This window comes from Euprymna scolopes, chromosome 24 (genome assembly GCF_053919585.1).
Source record: "Euprymna scolopes isolate OS-2025 chromosome 24, ASM5391958v1, whole genome shotgun sequence".
NCBI lineage: Eukaryota > Metazoa > Mollusca > Cephalopoda > Sepiida > Sepiolidae > Euprymna > Euprymna scolopes.
The window spans coordinates 39,779,605-39,803,956 of NC_136505.1; the positions used below are offsets into that span (position 1 = coordinate 39,779,605).

The window sequence follows — 24,352 nt, forward strand, 5'->3', positions numbered from 1 at the left end:
GCTTGTTCAGAATTCCCACGATATTAAAAAAAACAAAAATAAAGAAAAATTTTTATGATGTATGTAACCATGATTTAAAAAAAATAAAAATGTCATATTCCAAAAATCACGAAAAATGATCAAATAGTTTTATTTTTAAATAAGGGAATCAAATTTTATGGCTAACCAAAGAGCGATACCATTTTAAGATCAATTGCAAGAAACAAGGGAGATGATTCAGACTTGTTAGATGGTTTTAAAAGGTAGCATTTTGGGAACATTATTTTAAATAATTAAAACTTTTGTGGTAATTATGTATATATATATATATATATAAATTAAAAATAAAACTGTTAAAATTTTTGATTATTATTGAAGGTATGACTACCAACATTTGGATGATCTTATTTATAACTACGGTTAGGACAATCAACCAATGAAAAGCCTCCAACCTCATTATAAAAATATCGAATTTTGGATTCAAGTCAGTTCGCTGTCAGTCTCTGTCTTTACATGACTAGATCTACTGCTGCCATCTTTGTTCAACAGAATGGCTCAACACTTAATACACACACGCACACACACATATATATATATATATATATATATATATATAAAAATAAGAATATTTTATTAAAATAAATATAAAAGGAACATTTTTGGAGAGACAGCATTATTCAAAATACTTAGATAAAAATCAAAATCAGCCTCGTAATGCCTATGAATTCCCATTAATTGCTTCAAAAATTTTCATTTATAAAAATAAAACTACTTGATCAATTTACATGGTTTTTGGAATACAATATTTTCTTTTCCGTCACGGGTACATGCTTCATACAGATTGTTCTTTTTGTTTTTAATGCGGGCGAATTTTAGACAAACACCATTTTTACTTTAAATGGCAGGAATTGTATGTATTTAACTGTTTAAGTTATATATTTGGAAGATCAAGGCATCATGTGAATCCACAAGGAAAATATATGAGGGTTGTTGGAGATTGAACCGAAAGTGTTCTGCTAACAAGATATAATCTTGTTATTTTTTTGTGCAATGATGATGACTTTCACTTATGCAAATGAACATTGTTTTGCATGGGTGAATTTTTATTGAAATAAAAAGAATAGAAACTTACCTTCTGCGGAGAATGAAAATATTGACATGATTAATTTGGACCACGTTGAGTGTTCAACAAACCAGAAAAATAACGAGTGACGTTTTTGGATACAAAAAAAACCTACAGGCTATTTTGGCATTTTTTGTACTTTCGAGTTTTGACATGATTGCAAATGCAAATTCATCCTTGAGTTTGACAGCCTCACATCTGTGATGAACTGAATGGTGAGGGTGGAGCTAATCTGTGTGGGGTCAAACATGTCGAGTTGGTCATACCTCTGCCACTAACGAGAAACACTGGTTATTAATCAGCAACTAAGTGACAGCTATAAACCAATGTTGTGCTGTGAATGCCGTGCTATAAAGAGCTTTTGCGAGGGATCCTTATACAGTATACAAACGTCCTACCACTTGGAAACTATTGGCAGGCAAGAAAGTGGATGTCTTCATTGCAATATTGGAGAAGTTTTTCCTTCTGTTTGGAGGTTGCCTAAACAGACTGTCATATGTGCATTACGTGGCCAGAGTCTCAGTGTGAGTGAAGCAACTCCTGAAGGTATCCATAAGCGATGCTGATTATTTTTTACTTTTTATAATTTTTAATCCTTTTGTTTTTTTATGTGGTATAACCACTTACCAAGGCCCAGAGACCACTCAAGGATAAGGGTTAAGAGTGTACAGTAGTCAATTGGACAATATAGTAATCGTTATTAATGGAAATTCTGTAAATTTGTTAACTTAAGTGGAACGGCTCATCACAGAACTTGTTTAGGTTGGACTTGAAGACAACCATATTGTAGTCAGCTGGAAAGCAGGAAAACGAAAGACAATTCCACAGGCATGCAGTTCTAAGAAAGAGGCTTTATTCATGGAATCTACGTCTAGGTTTAGGCACAGATAAAGAGTAGGGGGGATTATTGATAGTATTTTCAGATAGATGAGTGTTTCTTATGAAAGTTTGACAAGGGGGGGGACCATAGATTGAAGCTCAGTCGAGCACTTGCCATGAAAATAACGATAAAGCAGAGACAAACTCGCAACATCTCTTCTGTGAGATATAGGTTGTAGGGAAGAGAAAAGGACATCTCCTATGAGGCTACAAAGTCTATTTTGAACTCTTTTTTTTTTTTTTTTTTTTTACATAGGCATCACCACTTATCAAGGCCAAGAGGCCATTCGAGTATGAGGGTTTAAGAGTGTACAGTACAAATTGGGCAATATAGTAATCGTTAGTAATGGAAATTCGGTAAATTTGTTAACAAGTGGAACAGCTCATCAAGAACTTGTTTACGTTAGACTTGAAGACAACCATATTGTAGTCAGCAGGAAAACGGAAGACAATTCCACAAGCGTGCAGTTCTAAGAAAGAAGCTTTGTTCATGGAATTTACATTTAGATTCAGGCACAGATAAAGAGTAGGGGGAATTATTGATAGTGTTTTCAGGTAGATGAGTGTTTCTTGTGAAAGTTTGGCGAGGGGGGACCATAGATTGAAGCTCAGTCGAACACTTTCCATGAAAATAACGATACAGCAATATCTCTTCTGTGAGATAGAGGTTGCAGGGAAAAGAAAAGGATATCTCCTACGAGGCTACAAAGTCTATTTTGAACTCTATCAAGGCAGGACAAGTCCTTTCTAGCAGCTCCTGCCCAGATGTGGCAAGAGTATTCCATCAAGGTCATATGTTATTGAATAGCTACGAGTATATATCATCATCACGGATGAAGCAAAACTTGGGAAGCATGTTGTAATAGCTACACAGTTGACCCTAAGTGGCCTTAGAGAATCACAAATGCCAGACCTACACAGCAAAGTGAATTGCTCCTGCCGTGGACAGAGTTAGTATATTGCAAAGGCTTGCATGGATAAAAGACAAGGACATATAAACTGTCCAGAAAACAAGTCAAGAGATATGATGTCAGTGCTGCTCTACTTTCCAGACAGGATGCAAAAGAGATGCAACAAATCATCCGAGTGTATATCGACCAAATGTTTCCTTGGCACTTTTTGATTTTAGGCTGCTCCTATACCATAGTGAGCGCAAGGTTAGAAGTGTTAAAATAATAATGATAAATGGCAAGGTGTTGGCCGGTTGTAAAATATGCTTAAATATGATATATTAATTTATGCAGAGTTCATATTTATTATTACAGAGCCAATTTGCTATTGATTATTATATTGTACCCAATATATAGTAGTGATTTCAGAAGTTAAATAAAAAATGACTTGGGTGGCATCAGTTACAATTAAAACGAAAACATGTAACTTTCCAATTTTATTCGTTACCATCTGAGCTAAGTCGATATGCATATCAAAACATTGAAAATGATGTTAAACTTATAAATGTATATTTGTGCATGCATAGAAGATACAAGTTTAGTTGACTTATGCCTGCCAAATTCCAATATTTTCGATTTCGACCCCTTAGCAGCTATTTTTACTGGCTAAAAGTTAAATCAAATTTGTTCCACAGGCCCAAATACCCTATATATCAAGTTTCAAGTCTGTAGACCAAAAATGGACAGTAGTTTGGTGAAGACAGTTTTGCACACACAGATAAAGTCATTTTCATAAATATATAATTGCAAAGATAAATAATGTGTTTAAAATAGGAAAATATCAAAATAGTCAGAAGCTCAATGTACTAGATAGAGCAATTAAAGGAATAGAGAAAATAGATGATGAAAATAAAATTGAATAAATTACAATGTTTATTGATTCATTATAATAATGAAAAAAGAAACTCTTAACTAATGTTTATCCTCTGATGGAAATTGCATATCTTTGAAAATCTATGGATACAGGATATTTATTATTATAATTCCTTGTTTTAATTCAATTAATAAATACTGTATTTATTAAATTTTATTTTAATCATCTATTTTTTCCATTTCTTATATATATATGCACAAAAAATGTTGATAAATAATTTTGTAATACCGTATATTTCTGCAGATAAGACGAGGTACAAAATTGGAGCAGATGTTAATAAATTTATCATATATTGGTTGTATAAGACCACTGCTAATTCACAAAACCATGTTTGTTTAGCCTAAGCTGGAGATTGCAACATTAGGTATCTTATGAAATATTGATTATTAAAAATGATTTTTTAACTTTAATGGTCGTCTTATATGCTGAAATATACGGTAATTTTATGTATACTGTCAAAGAGATAATTTTTTTTTTTAATAACATTTTTAACTATTCTCATTTCAGGTTGTTTCCGACCCAGATTTTAACATTGCTATTCATGCAGTTAAATTAAAACGTGTTGTGGAAATGTATCAATGGGTTGAACATGCTTCTCAAAAGTGAGTTATTATTTTTTTTTATATCTATATTACTTTATATCCATACTAGCAGGTCATCCGGTATTGCCCAGTCATAAAATACACTTAAATATTATATTTTAATTCATGCAGATTTTGTAGTTATTATTACAGAGCAAATTCTCTATTGGTTATTATATTGTACCTAATATACAGGGTGTCCACAAAGTCTGGCTACATTATGTAGCCAGACTTTGTGGAAGCATCCTCTAGATTATGTAGCCAGACTTTGTGGGCACCCTGTGTATATATATATATATATATATATATATATATATATATATATATATATATATATATACACACACACACACACACGTGTGTGTGTGTGTGTGTGTGTGTGTGTATACAGGGTACCCACAAAGTCTGGCTACATAATCTACAGGATGCTTCCACAAAGTCTGGCTACATAATGTAGTCAGACTTTGTGGACACCCTGTATATTAGTGATTTCAAAAGTAAAAAAAAAAATAACTTGAGTGCCATCAGCTAAAATTGAAACCAAAACATATAACTCTCCAGCCTTATCCATTAGCATATAACCTAAGTCCATACAAACCTATACAGAATTTTGAACTGAACTCTTAGAAGTGGACGTACCAACTATAATTTTAAATTAAAAAAAAAAATTATTTAAAAACCTTATTTTTTATTTATTTATTTTTTTAAAGGTTTGGTGTTTAAATGTTTATAACACATTTCAAGCGTATTTGGCTTTCTTCAGATATTATTTTGAGAAAAATCTAGTTTTAGAAAAAAAAAAATTATAGCTCTGAAAAAATATATTGTAGCTCTGTACAATAATAAATAAAATTGAAAAAATAATAATAAATCTTGGTTTCTTTAACTATACAGTTTTCTTTTGGAAGTACATGACTCTCTACATATCTATCAATCAATCAATCAATCAATAAGGGCTTTATCACTCAATGAGGAACCCTTCCCTGGACTTTAGCCATCTATTTGTGACCCGAGCTATCCGCTGCAATGTGGGACTCGTGTGTTTTACCAGTTCATACCTCCATCTCGTTCTTGGTCTTCTCTTTAGCCTATATATATGTTTCATTAAATAACAGTGACAATTTTTGTTTCTTTCTTTTCAAGTTAGCGGAAAGTGATCTAATGTTCTGCTCTCATATGAACAGGAACTCACCATATCTACTAATGTTTTTAACTCTCAGAAGTCTTTGTTGAGCACATGATGAGTTACAAAATTACAATTGGTGAATTTATTAAGAAAATCCATTAAAATCATAAAGAGCATTGCCAAGGCTGCTGCAAAGAAGGTGGGCGCTCTTTACCATGCTAGAAAACTATTTACGCCTGAAAGTATCCTGTACCTCTATAAGGCCACCATTCACCCATGTATGAAGTACTGTTGTCACATCTGGGCTGGTGCATCTGCTACTAGTCTCTCACTCCTGGATAGAGTTTAGAAGAGAGTCTTCAACTTGATAGGTCATGAACTGTCATCTAAGCTTCAGCCTCTGTCCCAGCGATGAAATGTTGCATCCCTCTGCCTATTCTACAAGTATTTTAATGGTGAATGCTTTGACGAATTTCAAGCACTTCTATCCCTTCGACATAAATAACCCCCGACAAATCCGACAAGTAGCTAAATCCCACCCCGACACAGTAGAGATCCCTAGGTGTAAGAAAGCCTTTTACTCCAATAGTTTCTTCCCCAGAACTGCTAGACTTTGGAACCTTCTCCGAGATTCTGCTTTCCCAACTTTACTGACATGCAGAAGTTCTAGTGTAATGTTAACGGACATCTTGCTGCTCATCTCCCTTCATAATATTCTTTGCTAACTTGTACGATATAAATTACCAGCAACTTATGTCTTTCAGTAGTAGCCCCCTACTTCAAAGTCGCATTGTGCCTCGTTTAGGGTGAAAGTTGAATAAAAAAAAAAAATAAATAAATAAAAAATCGTTTCAAATATATTGCCCGGGTGTTTGGAGGTGTGTGTTGAGCAAAAAAAAAAAAAAGTGGTAGTAGGTAGGTAGACTTGAACCTGTACTCCGAAGGAGGAAAAGAATTGAAAAAAAAGTGACGTTTTTGTTGTTGCATCCATCGCCAAACCAAAAGTGATGTAGGTTTAAATTAAGGCTAGTCAACTGAAAAGAGAGGATGGCTTTTGAAATATCAGCAAAAAAGCGACCCCTCTCTGTAGAAAAGTGTCCAGTTGAGGGTGAAGTAATTAATGTTTTTGGCCAATTTTTTTATATTTGTCGTCTGAAGGGTTGCACTTCAAAACGATATTGATCTCATGAAAATGCGTTGCCTCTATCAAAAGTTTTAGGCAGACAAACACGCACACATACATTTAAACAGACAGGTGAGATTTATATTATAGATTATATTGGGCGCAATATATAGTAATGCTTGAAAAAGTTTAAAAAAAAAAAAAAAAAAAAACTCGTCACCACCGAGAATAAAAACCAAAATGTTCACTCCCGATTTATTTTTGCCTCCACCGTCAATGGCTGGGGTATGAAAACATGTTTAATGCAAGGCTAAAAATTAAAACATGGACCAATAGCTACTACGTTATGCATTTGTAATGCCGGTGTTTGACCTTCACCTGGCAAATTTCTTATTTTTTTAATTTTCACACTTTTGCACCGATTTCTTCCGGGTAAACCCCAAATATAAAGTTTTGCATGGATTCAAATACCTTATATATGAATTTTCATGTCTGTAGACCAAAAACTCTAGGAGGAGTTTGGTAGGCAAAATTTTTTAAACAAAAATATATACGTATACATAAATATATATGGAAACAGTTTTGTGTTTACTATAAAGTCTTTATGCAAATATTATGCAAGTATAAATTATGTAGAATATCTGCATGAATATAATTACACGTAATAGTTAACTAAAGATGATCATCTCATAAGAAAACCGAATAAACTAATAGGGAATTAATTAAAATGAATGTCTAAAAGAATATGCAAATTAGCTAGATCTTTTGCTAGTGAATGCAATTCCACAAGCCATATATAAGAAAATTGTATTTTCTTTTTAAATAAATAGAAAAGAGGGTTTTTAATATGAATATCAATACGCACAAAAGATAAACGAATTTATAGGAGTATAGATTGGTTTTCATTCTAAATGTCAAAAGATGGAATCAATTCACACTCATAAATTTTGCTTGTTTTTTATTTTGTTCTATTTTTTGTTCCCTTTTTATTTCTTTTTTTTGCATATTTATTATTTATGCAGACGCCAAAATTTTCATTATATTGCTTCTTACACATGTTTTGTTAGATAGTAGAGGGTATCTTCTTACCACATATAACTCATACCTATGTATAAATAGAAATATGCATGAAAAAGGTGAAATTGTTTCCAATATCTCAACAATGGCATTCACAGAAAGAGCTTGATAAACTAAGAATCTTTTCAAATTAAAAAAAAAAAAGGAATTAAATATTTTGCTCTCTTTAAAACGTATGCATTTCATCACATTTTTTTACATGATTCTTCAGTAAAAGTTTTATCTTTGTTATACACAAGATTAAACAATGGAATTTGCTATGTAAATGTACTTTTGTGCAAAGAATTCGATTATGGCACTAAAAATCTTCAGAAATTAATGGTTTCCAAGAAATCTGCAGTAAATGTGCATAAATACATAAATATCGATTTAAAGAAAAGTTAAAGAACTGGAAGTTGAATTGTAATGCATCTTATGTACAAGAAACTGAAATCTAATATTAGGTCTGTTAGAAATGAATATATTATAAGATTTCTTTAGTATTATTGAAGATTAACACCTGCTAAATCACCCTCATCTGCCTCCCCAAAATATGTGATTCTCCTTTCATTTTAAGCAACATATGAACATACTGAAAAGATCGGCAGAAATTTTTAAAAAATACAAAAAAAAACATGAATTGAATATATAAATTTAATGTAAAACTAGTGGGACCTGTGGAAATTATCTAAGCTAGCAGGGACGCCCGGCATAGCCTGGTCGTAAAATATGCTTAAATATAATATTTTAATTTATGCAGATTTCATATATATTACTATAAGAGTCAATTTTCGATCCGTTCTTTTATATTATAAACCTATGATTTCAAAAATAAAAATATATCCATATATGGCTTGGGTGCATCAGCTTGAATCGAAACCGAAACCAAAACTTATGAAGAAAATAAGAATGTATGTATATATATATATATATTTCTTTCAGCTATAAGCGAAACCATAACTGATGAAGAATTCTTTGTAAAATTATTTATTACAAGAAATGGAAAGGCATAACAATTAAACGACAGACACTCGTAAGAAAAAGATAAATGTGGTACAGAAAATAACACACACGCTATCATATTAAAATATTTTATGTAGCAAAAACAGTTTTTCATGAAACTATTTTAGTTACATCAATGTTGTAATAAAAATAATTTATTTACAAAAAGGAACTGTCATTTTATATATATATATATATACATTTTTTAGATTTAATGTTTTTATAAAAATATTTTAGGTACAAAACAGTTTTCATATCTTGGCTTTTGTTTACATGTAATAGCAATTATTAGTAGTAGCAGTAATATTTTAATTAATGAAGACATCAGCGTCTTTCTCTCTCTCTCTCTCTCTCTCTCTCTCTCTCTCTCTCTCTCTCTCTCTCTCTATAAACAAATGTAAAAAAATAAACAATGAAAAAAAAATCCCAAATAACAGCTCAATTTTTGTTCCCGCCGGCCGAGAGATTTGTTATCGTTTTTATTATGGAATAACTTAAAATCAATTATTTCTTAACAACTTTTGTCAGATAAAACCCTAAATTTTATAGAATTAAAAAAACCTATATCAGTGAGAACACGCTAATCGAATAGAACCTAGAGCGTTCTTAAATGTCTATTCCAGAATTAAATCTCAACCAATCAAATTTGCCGGAAAGCGTGACACACAAAAGAACACACATGCTATTGTATTTATATATAGATAATCTTAGATTTTAGGGCCATTCTAATGTTTTTTTTTCTATGGGGAAATAAATACTGTTGGTTTTTATTTTTTTTTAAACAATGATGTCTTGTTTTAGGAGGATCTTTGTAAGAGGAGGAGGTTTGCCACTCAGACTTCAGACTGGTGATAAAACTAGGGGCAACACCCTGAACACCCTGAAAACTTGGCAGAATGAAAATACAAAAACAATTATTTATTGAAACATATCAAAAGGTATTCATTTTCAAACAAAATGGTGGTATTTTGCGGACTTAAAGTGTTTTAGTTTTTACAATATGACTATTTTAATGAAACTACCTTGAAATCTTGAAATATCCAAAGTGTTTTTATGGTCAGTTGGCATTACTAATATGAAAGTAACCTTCTCTTTCTGTGTGAGGAACGGTCTCTAGCAAACTCTGTCAATTTTTGATCTACAGACTTGAAGCTTGATAGATTTGGACTTGTGGAACAAATTTGGTTTGTTTTTAGCCAATAAAAATTGCTGTTAATGGGTAAAATTGAAAGAAATTGGAACTTGGCAGACGTGAGTTGACTAAACGTGTTACTTCTATGCATGCACATTTAAACATTTATATCTTTAACAATGCTATTTTTTTAAGCTTTTGTATGTATATGGATTTAGGTTAGACAGTAACGAATAAGGCAAGAAAGCTACATTTTGATTTTGATTCTAGCTGATGGCATCTGAGTTATATTATTTCTTTTTAAACTTTTAAAGTCACTACTATATATTGGGTACAATATAATAATCAATAGAGAATTGGCTCTATAATAATAGTAAATCTGTATGAATTAAAATATCATTTAAGTGTTATTTACAAGTGGGCAACACGGGCATCCTGCTAGTACCTATATCTATAAAAGTGAACGTGCCTGTGTGTCTGTGTACATTTCCCTACGCAATAACTCTGTCGATTTTTAATCTACAGACTCTAAATTTTATATACAGGCTACTGAGATTTGGGAAAATCTATGTGATCGGTTTTCAGCCAGAAATTTGGCTGTTAAGGGGTCAAAGTTCAACGATTTCACTTTTGAGAACTCTACCAAACTCCTCCGCCAATTTTGGGGCTAAACACTTTAAATTTTAGATATAGGTTCCTTGGACATGGACCTAACTTAATAACTTGATTTGAGCCCAAAACAAATGTTAAGTGGTCATAATAGGGGGCAAAGTTAGAAAAATTGACCTTTTATTTTTGGCTCCGCATACACCTCCGAACACCCGGGCAACGCCGGGCACCCATGCTAGTATATATATATATATATATATATATATATATATGTTATTTGTTTTTGTTATTGCGATAGGTTTTGAATTAATTCAATTATTTACGAAAGTGCATTTTTACCTAAATGCGAGTTGGGAATAATTTTTCTTTTAAACAATTTGGTACCCCCCATGTGGGGAGCTCCATATATATTGTTTTTAAAATATAATTTACATAGGTTTCAAATCTCTCTAGTTAAATCGCGATATATCCGAACAGTCAGCGAGGTGGACGAGTGGTAAGAGTTTAGGCTTCTTACCATGGGGTCCCGATTTCGAATCTCGCCAGATTCAGCCACTCTGATGAATTGTAGACGACAAAATACGTGTGTGTGGATATTTTAAAACAGTATATATATATATATATATATATATATATAAATAAATAAATTTTTAAAATGTTGTTCTGATCTACTATATATATATTATTTTTAAAAACATAAACATATCCTAACTCTATTTTAAGAGGCTGTTGTTGCTCAACACATGCGCTACTTTTTGAGACTTCTTAAAAAATTTACACTTCCACCCAGTCATGTCTGATAAAATGAGAAAAATTTACCCTGTGGATTAAATAAGGGCTTCAGTTTGAAAATCCATATAGGGTTTTGAATTTGATATAAAGATCCCCCAAAATTGAAAAAGATTCACCTGGAAAAAGGTTGGAGTTTACAAAATGTGTAAATAACAACCAAGACGAGAATAGCAGTATGAATTAACCAAATAAGACAAACTTAGAGAATGGTTTCAAAATATGTTTTAAAAAATAATCCATATATCTATAAAAGTGTAAGTGTCTGTCTGTCTGTCTACATTTCCCTACACAATAACTCTGTCAACTTTCAGTCTACAGACTCGAAATTATATGGAATACAGGGTAGTGAGATTTGGGGAAATCTTTGTAATCCGTTTTCAGTCAGAAATTTGACTGTTAAGGAGTCAAAGTTCAACCCATGCTAGTCTATTATATAAAAAAAAACGTCGTTATTCACTCTTTGTTTTAATTTTCTTATCACTTTGCTTTTCCTGGAGATGAGACATTCTACCGGATGCCAAACATTCTCCCATTAGTTTAGTTACTCCAACTGAGAGATCTTTTTAAGATTCTTACCGCCCCTTAAAGTGCTACTGTTTGTATTTCTTTTGCACTTGGTTCACCGGGTATATTTGCCAGATAGTTTTTGAAATACTTTTTCATTAGCCCGGTTGCTCCTATAATGACTTGTTTGATTGATACCTTCTTAAGATTCCAGTTTCTTTTCATGTCGTGCATAAGTCCTTGATATTTTGTTATTTTCTCCCTCTCTGCTCTATTAAGGCCAGCATCATTAGAGATGCTTACTTCAACTAGGGTTGCCACTTTCTCTTTCTTGTCCCATATCAATATGTCAGGCTTAATAGCCCCATTTTCTAGGTATGTAGCTGTAGGAATTTCATATTCTATGTGTATGTTTGTGTATCTACTAAAAACATTCGTCAGCCACATCTGACTGGATTGAAACTAGTAAGTACCATCTAATGTGTGAAAATTAGAAAAGAAGATTAATTCTGTGGTGGTTAACAGGACCATTTTATGGAAAGGGGGTTAGTCACGCATGCGTAATTCACTAAAACTATGTTTAAAAACCTTATTTTGTTGTGTCATGATGTCATAAGCAGTCGTGGCCATAACAGCAAGCACATTTGCCAGTAACTTTTTTCCTTCTTTTCCTCTTTCGCGGTTCAGGTTCGAACCCAGCTGTCACGACTCACGTTTTTTAATGCTTTTTTTTTTTACTCACACGGGCACTTGCTGCTATTTTGATTAAAAGAAAAGTTGTTTCGATTTATTTATTTATTTTTTTAGAGGGGCGTTCCAGCACACAGACAACAAGAAGTGCTCAATATCTGGAGAATAGCTACTTCTCTTCGTGTCCCTTCTGCAAAAATATCTTCTGGGGAGGTTGTTCTTTTTTTGGGCGATTATGTTCTTTTATTTTTGAAATTGTTGTGGGGGTATCGATGAAAGTGCTCAGTATCCTTAGTATAGCAGGTGTGTCCAAACCGAACTTAATGATCACTAGGGCAACACCGTGTATCCATTCTAGTCCATGATAAAATAAGGTGTTGCATATTGGGTAACAAACAAAATAAATGGTTTTCAGGCCAAGATCACGGTGTAGTACCTGTTCCGATGCTACACTTCACCTTTTCTATCTTCGGCCAGTGGAGAAGAAATCCTTCATGACTGAGACAATTTTAATTTTTGTTTCTATTCAGTGTCTCACATTAAAAACCGACCTTATGTGGGGAGGCAAGTAATTAAGAACATTTAAAAAAAAAAAAAAAAAAAATCTATAATTCATGGATTTTTTTAAATTGAAAAAAATTTTTTATTTAAAAAAAAATATCTAAGACTGAAAAATCAATATTTACTTGCGAAAATGAAAAGATTTTCACTATGATATGCAAAGCCTCCAATCAGTCTTGAGAGACAATGATTATCCTTTGTAAGGGTGACTGCATATGTAAAACGAGTTTCTCAATCTTTCTGGAGTCTGCATTGTTGGTTCTGATGACAAGAAAAAATCCAAGATGACTGACCACGCTTAACATTGCTTAACTTATTTTAACTTATTTTATTTTAACATTGCTTAACTTATTTTAACTTAATTTATTTTAGCATTGATTAACTTATTTTAGCATTGCTTAACTTATTTTAGCATTGCTTAACTTATTTTAGCATTGCTTAACTTATTTTCACATTGCTTAACTTATTTTCACATTGCTTAACTTATTTTAACTTATTTTATTTTAACATTGCTTAACTTATTTTAACTTATTTTATTTTAACATTGCTTAACTTATTTTAACATTGCTTAACTTATTTTAACTTATTTTATTTTAACATTGTTTAACTTATTTTAACATTGCTTAACTTCAACGATTCAACAAGAACCGATGTCCACATGTTTATGTTGTATATTCCACCATTATTTGTTAAAATTAAATAATTTCTTAAATATATTTTATACATTCCCACATGTAAAGAATATTGACACATAAATTTTTTTTCCTACTTGCCATATACATATATATTAACTGTATATACCTGGAGTTGCCTGGTCAAAACATATTAATGGGCAGAGAGTTTAGTCACATACTCTTTAAGATACACCGAATATCCTTACTTGTTATTATTGGATTTAAGAAAGCATAAAATACACCAATCTTGGTCTTGGAGAGAACTTGAATGCCTACTAGACACTATCCTCGAGTGTCTAAGGTCTCTCTGTCTTTGTCAGAACATCCTGGCATGAGGATACTTTTCCAGAGAAATAAGCCCTGACCAAATATAAAAAAATATTTTTTTTATATTATATAAATATATTTTATATTTATAAAAAAATATATATTTTTTTTTGTATTTGCAGCCCAAATTTCTATGGCTAACTCACATTAGCTTTTACGAGGAATCGTACACCTTCTCCAAGTGGTGTTACCTCAAAGTAATAGCATGAAGCTGGATACTCCACCAGACAATATAAATTCTTGTCCTGGAATTCAGTAAGACTAAGAGACCAAAACGAAAGATATACTACAACATATGAAAATGGTTAATTGGGGAGAGGAAAATTATGTTCTCTTTTTCTTTACTAACTCAATGTTTGAGAGATAAAGAACGTTAATCGAACATTCAAATAACTATGTATCCCAAATAGAGTTCAAGTGTTAGCCCCAGGTAGTGGGCCCCCTTGATTTCTGAGAACTTTGACTGAAGTAAGATGATAAAACAAGGTCTATGAGAATCAAATGCAAAGTAACTTTCATAGCTTAAAGAGGAAATAACTCTCATAGCTTAAATAAATAAGCTTACTTCCAGTTTTAAATGCAACTGCTGTCAGCAATTAATTGAAAATATATTAAATTAACTATAAATTAAATATAAATTAAATTAATCAACTTGAAATAATATTTCTAAATAGAACAATTAAACCGAGTCTACTGCAACAAACAATTAATAACATAGAGATAATTATTAAAATAGATTTTTTTTTAATATACAAGGTGCCTTAAGTTTCCAGACTTTTTGTATAGGCAGTTTTATTGCTAATACACACATTAAACTCTAGTCCTCTTCAAAGTAATCTTTTTCGACTGTAATACACTTGTTGCCTCCTTCCAACAACTTCTAGAAGGCCCATGGACGTTCTCTTGTGTGAGCGTGTCAATGACACTCGTTACAGCCTCTTTCATCTCATTTGTCTCATAATGACAGCCTCTAAGGTTTTCCTTGAGCTTAGAGTATAACCAAAAGTCACAGGGAGCAAGGTCTGGACAATAGGGAGGGTGAGGAACTGTTTTGATGCCGATCTTGATCAAATAGTCTGTGACAAGGATGGAGCACTTGAAACAAACTTTGCGCAAATCTTCCACAGCTTCAGTTCCTCACAAATAATTGTGTGTACAATTCCCACACTGATGTCAAAGTGTGCACTTATTTTCTTTATAGACACACAATGGTCCTTATCCATGAAATTCTTTATTTGGCCAATCAACGCTGGTGTTCTGATTTCCTTACTCCTCCCACACTTTTCATCATTCCTCACAGACTCCCTTCTTTCCTTGAATCTCTTATGCCACTCAAAAATTGATGCTTGATTCATGCAAGGTGGTTCAAAAGCAGTCTGAAGCATTCCATACGTTTCTGTGATATTTTTTCCAAGTTTAAAACAGAATTTTATTGTTTGGATTCATCACACTACTGTTCTCATCTTGAGCGTTATTTTCATAACTTTTTGATCGATTGTAACCTCCGATCTTCTTCAGGTGTATCTTGTTGAACTCTGGAATTTGGACATAATTTCAAACAGAACCCTTTATTTACTTCACGTGGGTAGCAATGCTCGTTTCGTCAGCCATGACCATAAATATATCAAGCCTTAAAGAAAAAGAAAACAACAATTGCTCCTGATGATAATCGGATGCCCCGATAGAAAGCGCTTAAGAATATGACCGAACAACAACTTGTGCCTTTTTATATAATATGCCGGCTGAAATTTAAAAAAACTGCTTGGCAGATGGAAAAGATATCCAGAAAGATCAGAAAAAAGAATAACTCTGTCATGTTCAATCAGACATGCTTAAATAATGACTTGCTGCCAAAATATTCAAATATATATACCTGTATACTTGCACCAAATACTTTTTCCCCTGCTATATATAAATTTTAATTTTATTCTTGAAAAACAATACTTATATTAAAAACAAAATAAAAATATGTTGAAACACGTCTTAACTAATGAACTTATAAAAATAAAAAAATATATTTACAAATGGTATAAATTATTTTTGATAATGTTTAAAAGAATTTTTTTTTTTTTTTTTTGCAGTGAAGTTTCTGAAAATGGTAAAATAAGAGTAGAGACCACATATTCATATTGTAAGTAATCAGTTTTGTTTTTGTTCATGAAAATATAAGATGTTGCAATTTACGTATTTGCAATGTTTTTTTTCTTTTCTTTTTATTGTTACTAAGGATTCATCACTAATCAAGGCCAAAAGGCCACTCGGGGGGCTAATGTTTAAACGAGTGTCAGGTGGATGGTGAGACTGTAACAGTGCATATGAGTATGTAGGAAAATATCAGCAGCCGTGAAGGATAGTTGGCTTGCAAAGAGATTAGCAGCAGTAGTCGTAAAATGCACATATGCAAATTAGGAAGTGTGCACAAGAAGAAAAGGGGGGAAAAAAGAAAAAGGTGAAAAAAAGGAGAAAAAAAGAAAAAGAAGAAAATGCACCACATGTTCCTGGAGAAGAAAAGTAGACGTTGTAAGAAAAGTGGACGTATAAAGTCGAAGATGAGAAGGATCCGGCTGTACCCAGCATGCGGTCAGAAGAAAGAGAAATGCTTTCAAGTAAAATGGACATGTGGCAGTGAGAGACTTTTTAAGTGGTGTCAACACGGGAGAGTAACATGTAATAAAAACTTTTGTTAAAAAAGAAAAAATGCCGACCTAGATTTTTATTTATTTATTTCCAGTTTTATTTTTGTGAATTATGAAAGTAAAGTGTAACGGCTATGTTACAAGACAACATCTTGATGGTGGTGATGGGGCAAAATTTGATTGTTTAAGAGGGCAGTTCAACAAATTCAGGGCTCTTTTGCATTGCGAGTGAAACAGTCGCATTTGCGAGTGATTTTTCAAAGTGGCGACTAGAAATAATGAAATGCTTATCGTTGTGGGGTACAAATCACCCCTATTTGAGTACGGAGTGGAATCAACCAGTCTTATGAATACCACTGGTTTCAGAGACTAAATGGATACATCGATACCATGTTTAACCGCATGCTACGAACACGTTCCTCTCATACCACTTTAGTGGCTCCTGTATTCTTTATGATAAATGCATATTATATTTTATACACTTTACACTATTTGTGGTTTCTTTCGTTTGTGACCCCTAGCACGGGTCTACAACAGTTATCTTTTGGCGATTGTGTTTTTTTTTCACTGGCAAGCTTCCAAAGCTCACTACTGAGTGAAAAATATCTTTTCGACCTTTTTTTTAATAAAACGAACAAAGATAAATTATTTAAACAATAAAAGCTTAATAAATTCATTAATTAATAGAACAATATACTTTTTTTTTTTTTTTTTACACGAAGGCTGTTTAAAAAAAACATCTGAAGAAATTAGAATGTTTATACCTTCAAGTATCAACATAAAATTTGTTGTATATTTAGAATTACACTTATTAAAAAAATTTATTATGTAGATAATCATCACAGAACGAAGATGTCATATTCCAAAAATCATGTGGGTTTGGCTAGTAACTTTTCTATTTGGCTAGTAAACGAAAATATTTAGTTGTCAAAGGTCAATTAAAGATAAATATGTCTATAGAGCCCTATTGTTTACATTGGACTTAAAAACAACCAGCTAGGAAGCAGTCCTACAATATTGTGTTCCACAGATGGGCAATTCTAGGAAAGAAACTTTGCTCATGGAAGTTTCATTTAATTTTAAGTAGAGAGAGAAATGGAAACTTGATAGTGGTTGTAGCTAAAAGAGGTTTTGTCACCCACAGAACATTCACAGCAAATACTTGGCTAGCTAAAGCAACTGCCAACAACTTTCCTCACACCTTATGGGTGCCCAAAACCAAACGAAAATTCCATAGAGCTCTCTTGAATTAAAAAAAAAAATCAATGAAAAGAAATCAAGTTTAGCAAGAACGTTAAAATACAGAGCAAAATATATTTTTACAGTTCATGAAAAAGTATGAGGGTTGTTCCAAAACTAAGGCTGCTTATTTTTTTAACTCCCAAACTAAAACATTAAAGAGCTATGAAGATGGGAGTTTTACCATTAAAACAAGTGACCTTTTATTCTCCGGAATGTATTTTTCTATATAGTCACTACAATTCTAAATACACTTTTGCCAGGCTCTTTTGATGTCTTGGTTGTAAAAGTCTGGAACACACTTTGTCACACCCAACTCTCTCACCAATCTGAAATCGACAAACCCATCTCCTAACAGTGCTGACATCAACTGCATTATCTTCATAAACGTTCAACAGGTGTTGGTAATTGTTGATTGGTTCAATTTTTTTTGTATAGAGGAATTCAGTGGTACATGTTCATGACAGGGGTTGATTTTGCAACACAGAAATAAAACTTACATATCATGAATGCATAAGTTCAGTCATTATAACAATGCAATTTGTAATCTATTATCTATTATAATAAAGTATTCCTGTTTGTTTGTTTGTTCACAATTTAATTAATAGGTACAAAAAGTACACTGTTTCAAAAATTAATTTTCATACTTGGAACTGACTTTTATACACTTTTATTCTATCACTATTTCTATATATGCAATTTATTCAAAGGAAATCTACTTTTTTTTTTACATGGTAGTTACCACTTATCAAGGCCTGGAAGCCGCTCGGGGACAAGGATTATTGCATGTACAGTAATCAATGGGATAATATCGTAGTAATCGCTAGTAATGGAGATCTGATAAAGTGTCTTACTTAAGGGGGCGGTTTATCTGGAATTTGTTTATGTTGGACTTGAAGATATCCAAGTTGTAGTCAGGTGGGAAACAGGCAAACAAAAGAGAGTTCCACAGACATGCAGTTCTAAGAAAGAAGCTTTGTTCATGAAATCTACGTTTTGATTTAGGCACAGATAAAGAGTGGAGAAAATTCCTGACAGTGGTTTCAGCTAGACGGGTGTTTTTCATGAAAGATTGGCAAGGGGGGGATCAGAGATTGGCGCTCAGACGAGCACTTGCTATGGAAATAATGATAAAACAAAAACAGGCTTGCAACATCTCTTCTGTGGGAGAGAGGTTGCAGGGAAGAGAAAAGGGCATCCCCCACTAAGCCACGATCTATTTTGTACTCTTCAGTTCCTTCCGAATAATTGTGTACACAATTCCCACACTGAAGTCAAACTGTGCACTTATTGTCTCTATAGATGCACAATGGTCCTTATCCATGAAATTCTTTATTTGGCCAATCAATGCTGGTGTTCTGATTTCCTTACTCCTCCCACACGTCTCATCATCCCTCACAGACTCCCTTCTTGAGTGTCATTTTCACAACTTTTTGGTCGATGTAACCTCTGACCTTCTTCAGGTGTATCTTGTTAAACTCGGAAATTTGGACATAATTTCAAACGGAACCCTTTATTTACTTCACGTGGGTAGCATACTCGTTTCATCAGCCATGACTGAATAGATATCCTAAGCAATTTGGAATTGTATTTTTTGGTTACCCACACTGAAAATTGAACCTTCAACTTTCAGGAGAATAGCATTTTCACAATTGATTTTTCTAAGTACTCTAACCATTGTGCCATGAGTTCTTGCAGACAGTCATGTATGGAGTACTGTTGTACTCTTTGGGCTTATAAATCTTTCCATTTGGAGATTCTTGATAAGGTGTAGAAATGTACCTGTAATTTGATTAGCACCTCTCTTCTTCTCTGTAACCTCTCCCTCACAGACGTGATGTTACTGGTGTCAGTTTTTCTAAAAATATTATTATGGCATGTTTTTTTTTTTTCAAAATTGTCTGATCTATTCTCTGCTTCCTTTGTTCCAGCTTGTCTGACTCATTGGTCTAGTGGTCACCATCAATTCGCTATTTTGATAGCTCATTGTAATACCACTTTCTATTTCAGTAGCTTCTTTCTAAGGACTGCAAAGTTATGGAACTCTCTTCCTGCTGACTGTTTTCCTCCCATCTATAACTGATCTTTTTAAAAACTAAGGTCAATAGGCATCTTGTGTCTTTGCCATAATCATCTAATTTCATGGTATCAGTAAAACATGAACTGGATATGTGGCCAGTGCATGTTTCTCCTTATTTCCGTTTCAACACTAATTCTTAAATTTTGGAAGTTGAAATAAAAAAAAAAACATTAATGTTTTTTAATAACAGTATAAAACTTTTCGTTTTATTTTTTTGTTTGCATTTTTTTTTAATTGGAATTTCATGCAAACTGTTAAATCTCTTAAGAAAATTGCATTTTTGTCAAATTCGTTTTTCTTCTCCTCCTTCCCATTCACTTAATTATGGTTATATACTCTCCTAATTATTAGCCTCCTTTTTAGAGGTAATGCCAATTATTCGTCTGGAAAATCAAAGCTCTTCAATAAGGGTCACTCTGAATTTGGTAACAAAAATGTCTTCAGTCTAAGAGAATTTCTTCTCAAACAGAATTGATACTTCAATTTGATCCTTGCCGTATATTTCAAATAAAATTTGTGATATTTGTGATAAAATGCCTTGCTGCCACTCATCGATATAAATAAAACAGATGTATGTATGCATGCATGTCTGTGTGAAAATATTTAACTGATAAGTTACTAAACTAGTGGTCATATATATATATGGTACTGAAATTAATATGAAATATTAATCATACACCAAGGATGGTTGATAATAAGTTAAATTTATGTTTGGATCGATGAATAACGTGTACAGAAATATGTTGTCAAGTTTAAATATAAAATGGTCATTTCAACTTGCCAACATATTTCTATTATTTTTGCGCATGCGCAAATTCATTCATAGCTTGAAGTGGTTTAACTTTAAATCTTTCTTATCTATTTGTCAATAGCTCAGTAGGGAACGTGGCTGGAGTGCTAAATGTTTTGGTTTCAATTCTAGCTGATGTCATCCAAGATTTTAAGAAATCTTTTGAAATCAGTACCATATATTAGGTACAATATAATATTCAATAGAGAATTGGCTCTGTAACAATAAATACAAAATCTGCATGAATTAAAGTATATTTAAGTGTATTTTATGACCGAGCAAGGCCAGGCGCCTCCCCCATCCCACTGGTAGTAAATAATAATAGTTAAAAATTGGTACAAGCCTCTAATTTTGTATAGCACGTAAAGTATGGTTACGGGCAAAAAAGAAAAACAAAATGGCATCTGTTCCCAATTATATGGTGATTGGTCTCATGAAGTAATGTGAAATCTCATTACTCATATGCAAATGAGATTGATGCCTGCTTAGATAAAAAGCCTATTTTCAAAGAAGGTGGACATTTTGTAGTCATATGTTTGGACCGCAGCATTTGTATGTACAGTACTGAGGCATGGCAAGTTAACCACAGATTTATTAGGTAAAAGTACAAAATAGTTAACAATTTAGGTTTTTAGCCATGTCTTTCATATTGTCTAGCATCCTTTTCTCCTCAGATGACAATACTTTAGGTATATGAGTACTTCTATTTTTGTCTGATATGATAAAATGCCTGATATACACTTGTAACAAATAATAGCGGACTGAAGTGTAATGACTTTAACCACAAAATTGTTAGGTGAAAGTACATGTTTGTTAACAATTTATATTTTGAAAATACAGAATTGTTGACAGTGTATTTTTGAAAGTACAGAATTGTTAACAATATAGTTTTTGAAAGTACAGAATTGTTAACAATGTAGTTTTTGAAAGTACAGAATTGTTAACAATGTAGTTTTTGAAAGTACAGAATTGTTAACAATGTAGTTTTTGAAAATACAGAATTGTTAACAATGTAGTTTTTGAAAATACAGAATTGTTAACAATGTAGTTTTTGAAAATACAGAATTGTTAACATATTTTTTGAAAATACAAAATTGTTAACATATTTTTTGAAAATACAAAATTGTTAACATATTTTTTGAAAATACAGAATTGTTAACATATTTTTTTGAAAATACAGAATTGTTAACATATTTTTTAAAAATACAGAATTGTTAACAATGTATTTTTTATAACCAACCACGTTATATACTTTGTTACCAGCTCTATTCCGTTAATCTATGAATTGAAACAAAAAAGTGTCTTCTGTGTAGGTCAGTTTTTTTTTTTTTATCACAAACCCAAATTCATGTAATTGTCTCAGTTTATGCCAGTAAGTTAGAATTGAACCATTTTTCTTTTTTTTTATCCCCATAATTATTTCTGATCTTTCAGACAAAGAATGGAAATCGCAACTTATTGACAGTTCCAAATTTCAAGATGTATCACATTCTAACCCATCGTGAGTTTTTTCCAACTTCTTGGTTTTATTTTGCCATACTTTCTCATTTTCCATTAAAAATCAAGGTGCTTTCTCATTATAAGTGAATATCTAGAGAATTGAAATAGTACATTTTAAGTAAAAACATTATTATGTGCTTATATATCATGTTGAAATTCATAAAAATTTCAAAATGTACGAAAAATAATTGAGTAGAAAAGTAATTTCAAGTAGAAATGAAATTTATTGAATAATGCAGTTTTATCGTATTTGTTTATTTTGAAGAGTTCTCAGAATCCATGGTAAATAACTGTAGTTTCTCAATTTCACCAAAAATTCTAATTCTTGAATGGCTAATATGTATACATATTACGTCTTTTATTTATTTTATTTTCATTATTTAAATAAATTGCTATTATTTTGACATATGTATTTTTTCTTAAAAAGCTTTTATAATGCCAGAAAAAGTTTCTTCTATTTCGTATGACAAACTGACTTATTTTCTATGCTTTCAATTAAATTCTGCCATTTCAAATCAGAAAATAACTGATCGAGAATAGCTGTTTTTGTTTTTATAAGAAAATAGTTCTAGCATATTTTCTACTTGATCATTTAAAAAAAAATTTTCACTAATTTCAACATGGCGCATAAGTATGTTTTTATTTAAAACACATTATTGTGACTTTTTAGATATCCACTTATAATGCACAATTGCACCTTGTTCAAAGCATCACTTTTGTTTTTATTGCAAACTAGCTGTCCCTATCTGGCATTGTCCAGTTGTTTTTACTTGTAATTTGATTTGTTTTTCTTAATTCTTTCCAGAAATACTTTGTTCAGATTGGAATTATTTTCAAATGGTCACTGTCTTAAAAATACAAAGAAAAAACAAAACAAAAACATATAATATTTCTTACCAACCCAACCAAGGTAAATGCCACAAGAAGAAAAGATGTTTAAAAAAGGAAGGGACATAACTCTGTATTTACTTTGGATCGGAACAAACGATGCTTGTCCAGAGTTCTCTCTCTATAGTAAACAACAAAAATAAAGAAAAATCTGTAAGATGTATGTACCCATGAAGGAAAGAAAATATTGTATTCCAAGAATCATGTAAATTTCATAGTTGGGGAGTTCTGAACAAGTGTCAGACAAACCTTTTTTTTTTTTTTGATAAATGCTGTATGAGATTTTTTTTTATATTATTATTTCTTTAAAAATATTGAATATCAGTGTTCACAAGAGGAATTCACAAAATATTCAACACTAGAATAGTTATGTAAAGAAGAACAGCACAAAATACCTGTAAATGTTTGCAAAAAACATGTGTGCAACTATAGAAAGCAACTGGAAGCTGTTGAATGCAACAAAGGCTATGCAACCAAATATTAAATCAATGTATCCAATACTTTTGCGTTTGTTAATTTATATTTTACCTAAAATATAAACTTTCTAAACTTTGATTTTGTAATTACTACCCTAATATTTTTGTGTGACACTGTATATTTTGATGCCCCTAATTTTTTTTAGAGTAGTATCTTTTCTTAAAGGGGGGGGGATAAAAAGAAGTGTATACAACTGTTTGGCAAGGCTTTCCTTTCTCTGTTTTATTTTGTTTTTAAATTTATTTATTTTATTTCTGGAAGTCAGTATCGCAGACTTGCTGTCAAATCAATTTCCAGTATGAGTTGTGATGGATATTAAGTATTGTTGGGAATTATTATAGCTTTAAAAAAATTTTTTTTTTAATGTATATAAATGATTAATATTTACATATTACACTTTAAAGTGTGTACTTAGTAGTGTCAATGACTGCTGCCTTAGTGTGGTGTAATATGTTTTTGAGTAAAGGGAATGGTCTAAGGGGGGTTGAAAATTCCTTCTAATATTGCCATTCTTTTATATACTAACTCATATCTACAGTGTTTCCTACAAACCGCATTGATATAGCCTTCAAACACAAGTCCTTTCACACTACACACAATACTTTAAGCAAATTACAAAATCCTTCTCGAACAAAAATTTAAATCGCAAAATGTTTTCTTTCAGTACAATGGTTGTTGAAAGTGCAAGTTTTACCGCAAAACCAGTCAAGTTAGGAAATTTTCATCTATCTGAGAGTAAGTTTTTCTTTTTCCTATTTTG

At 31.9% G+C, this 24,352-nt stretch overlaps 1 protein-coding gene across 1 annotated transcript in view; it reads left to right on the forward strand.

Moving 5' to 3' along the window:
• Positions 1-24,352, forward strand: part of LOC145246669 (transmembrane protein 43-like) — a 48,235-nt gene that overhangs the window by 7,762 nt on the left and 16,121 nt on the right. The window contains exons 3-6 of the mRNA XM_080108383.1: positions 4,313-4,407; positions 16,064-16,113; positions 22,162-22,228; positions 24,257-24,327. Of these exons, the coding sequence (XP_079964509.1) occupies positions 4,313-4,407; positions 16,064-16,113; positions 22,162-22,228; positions 24,257-24,327 (283 nt within the window). The remainder of the gene's footprint in view (positions 1-4,312; positions 4,408-16,063; positions 16,114-22,161; positions 22,229-24,256; positions 24,328-24,352) is intronic.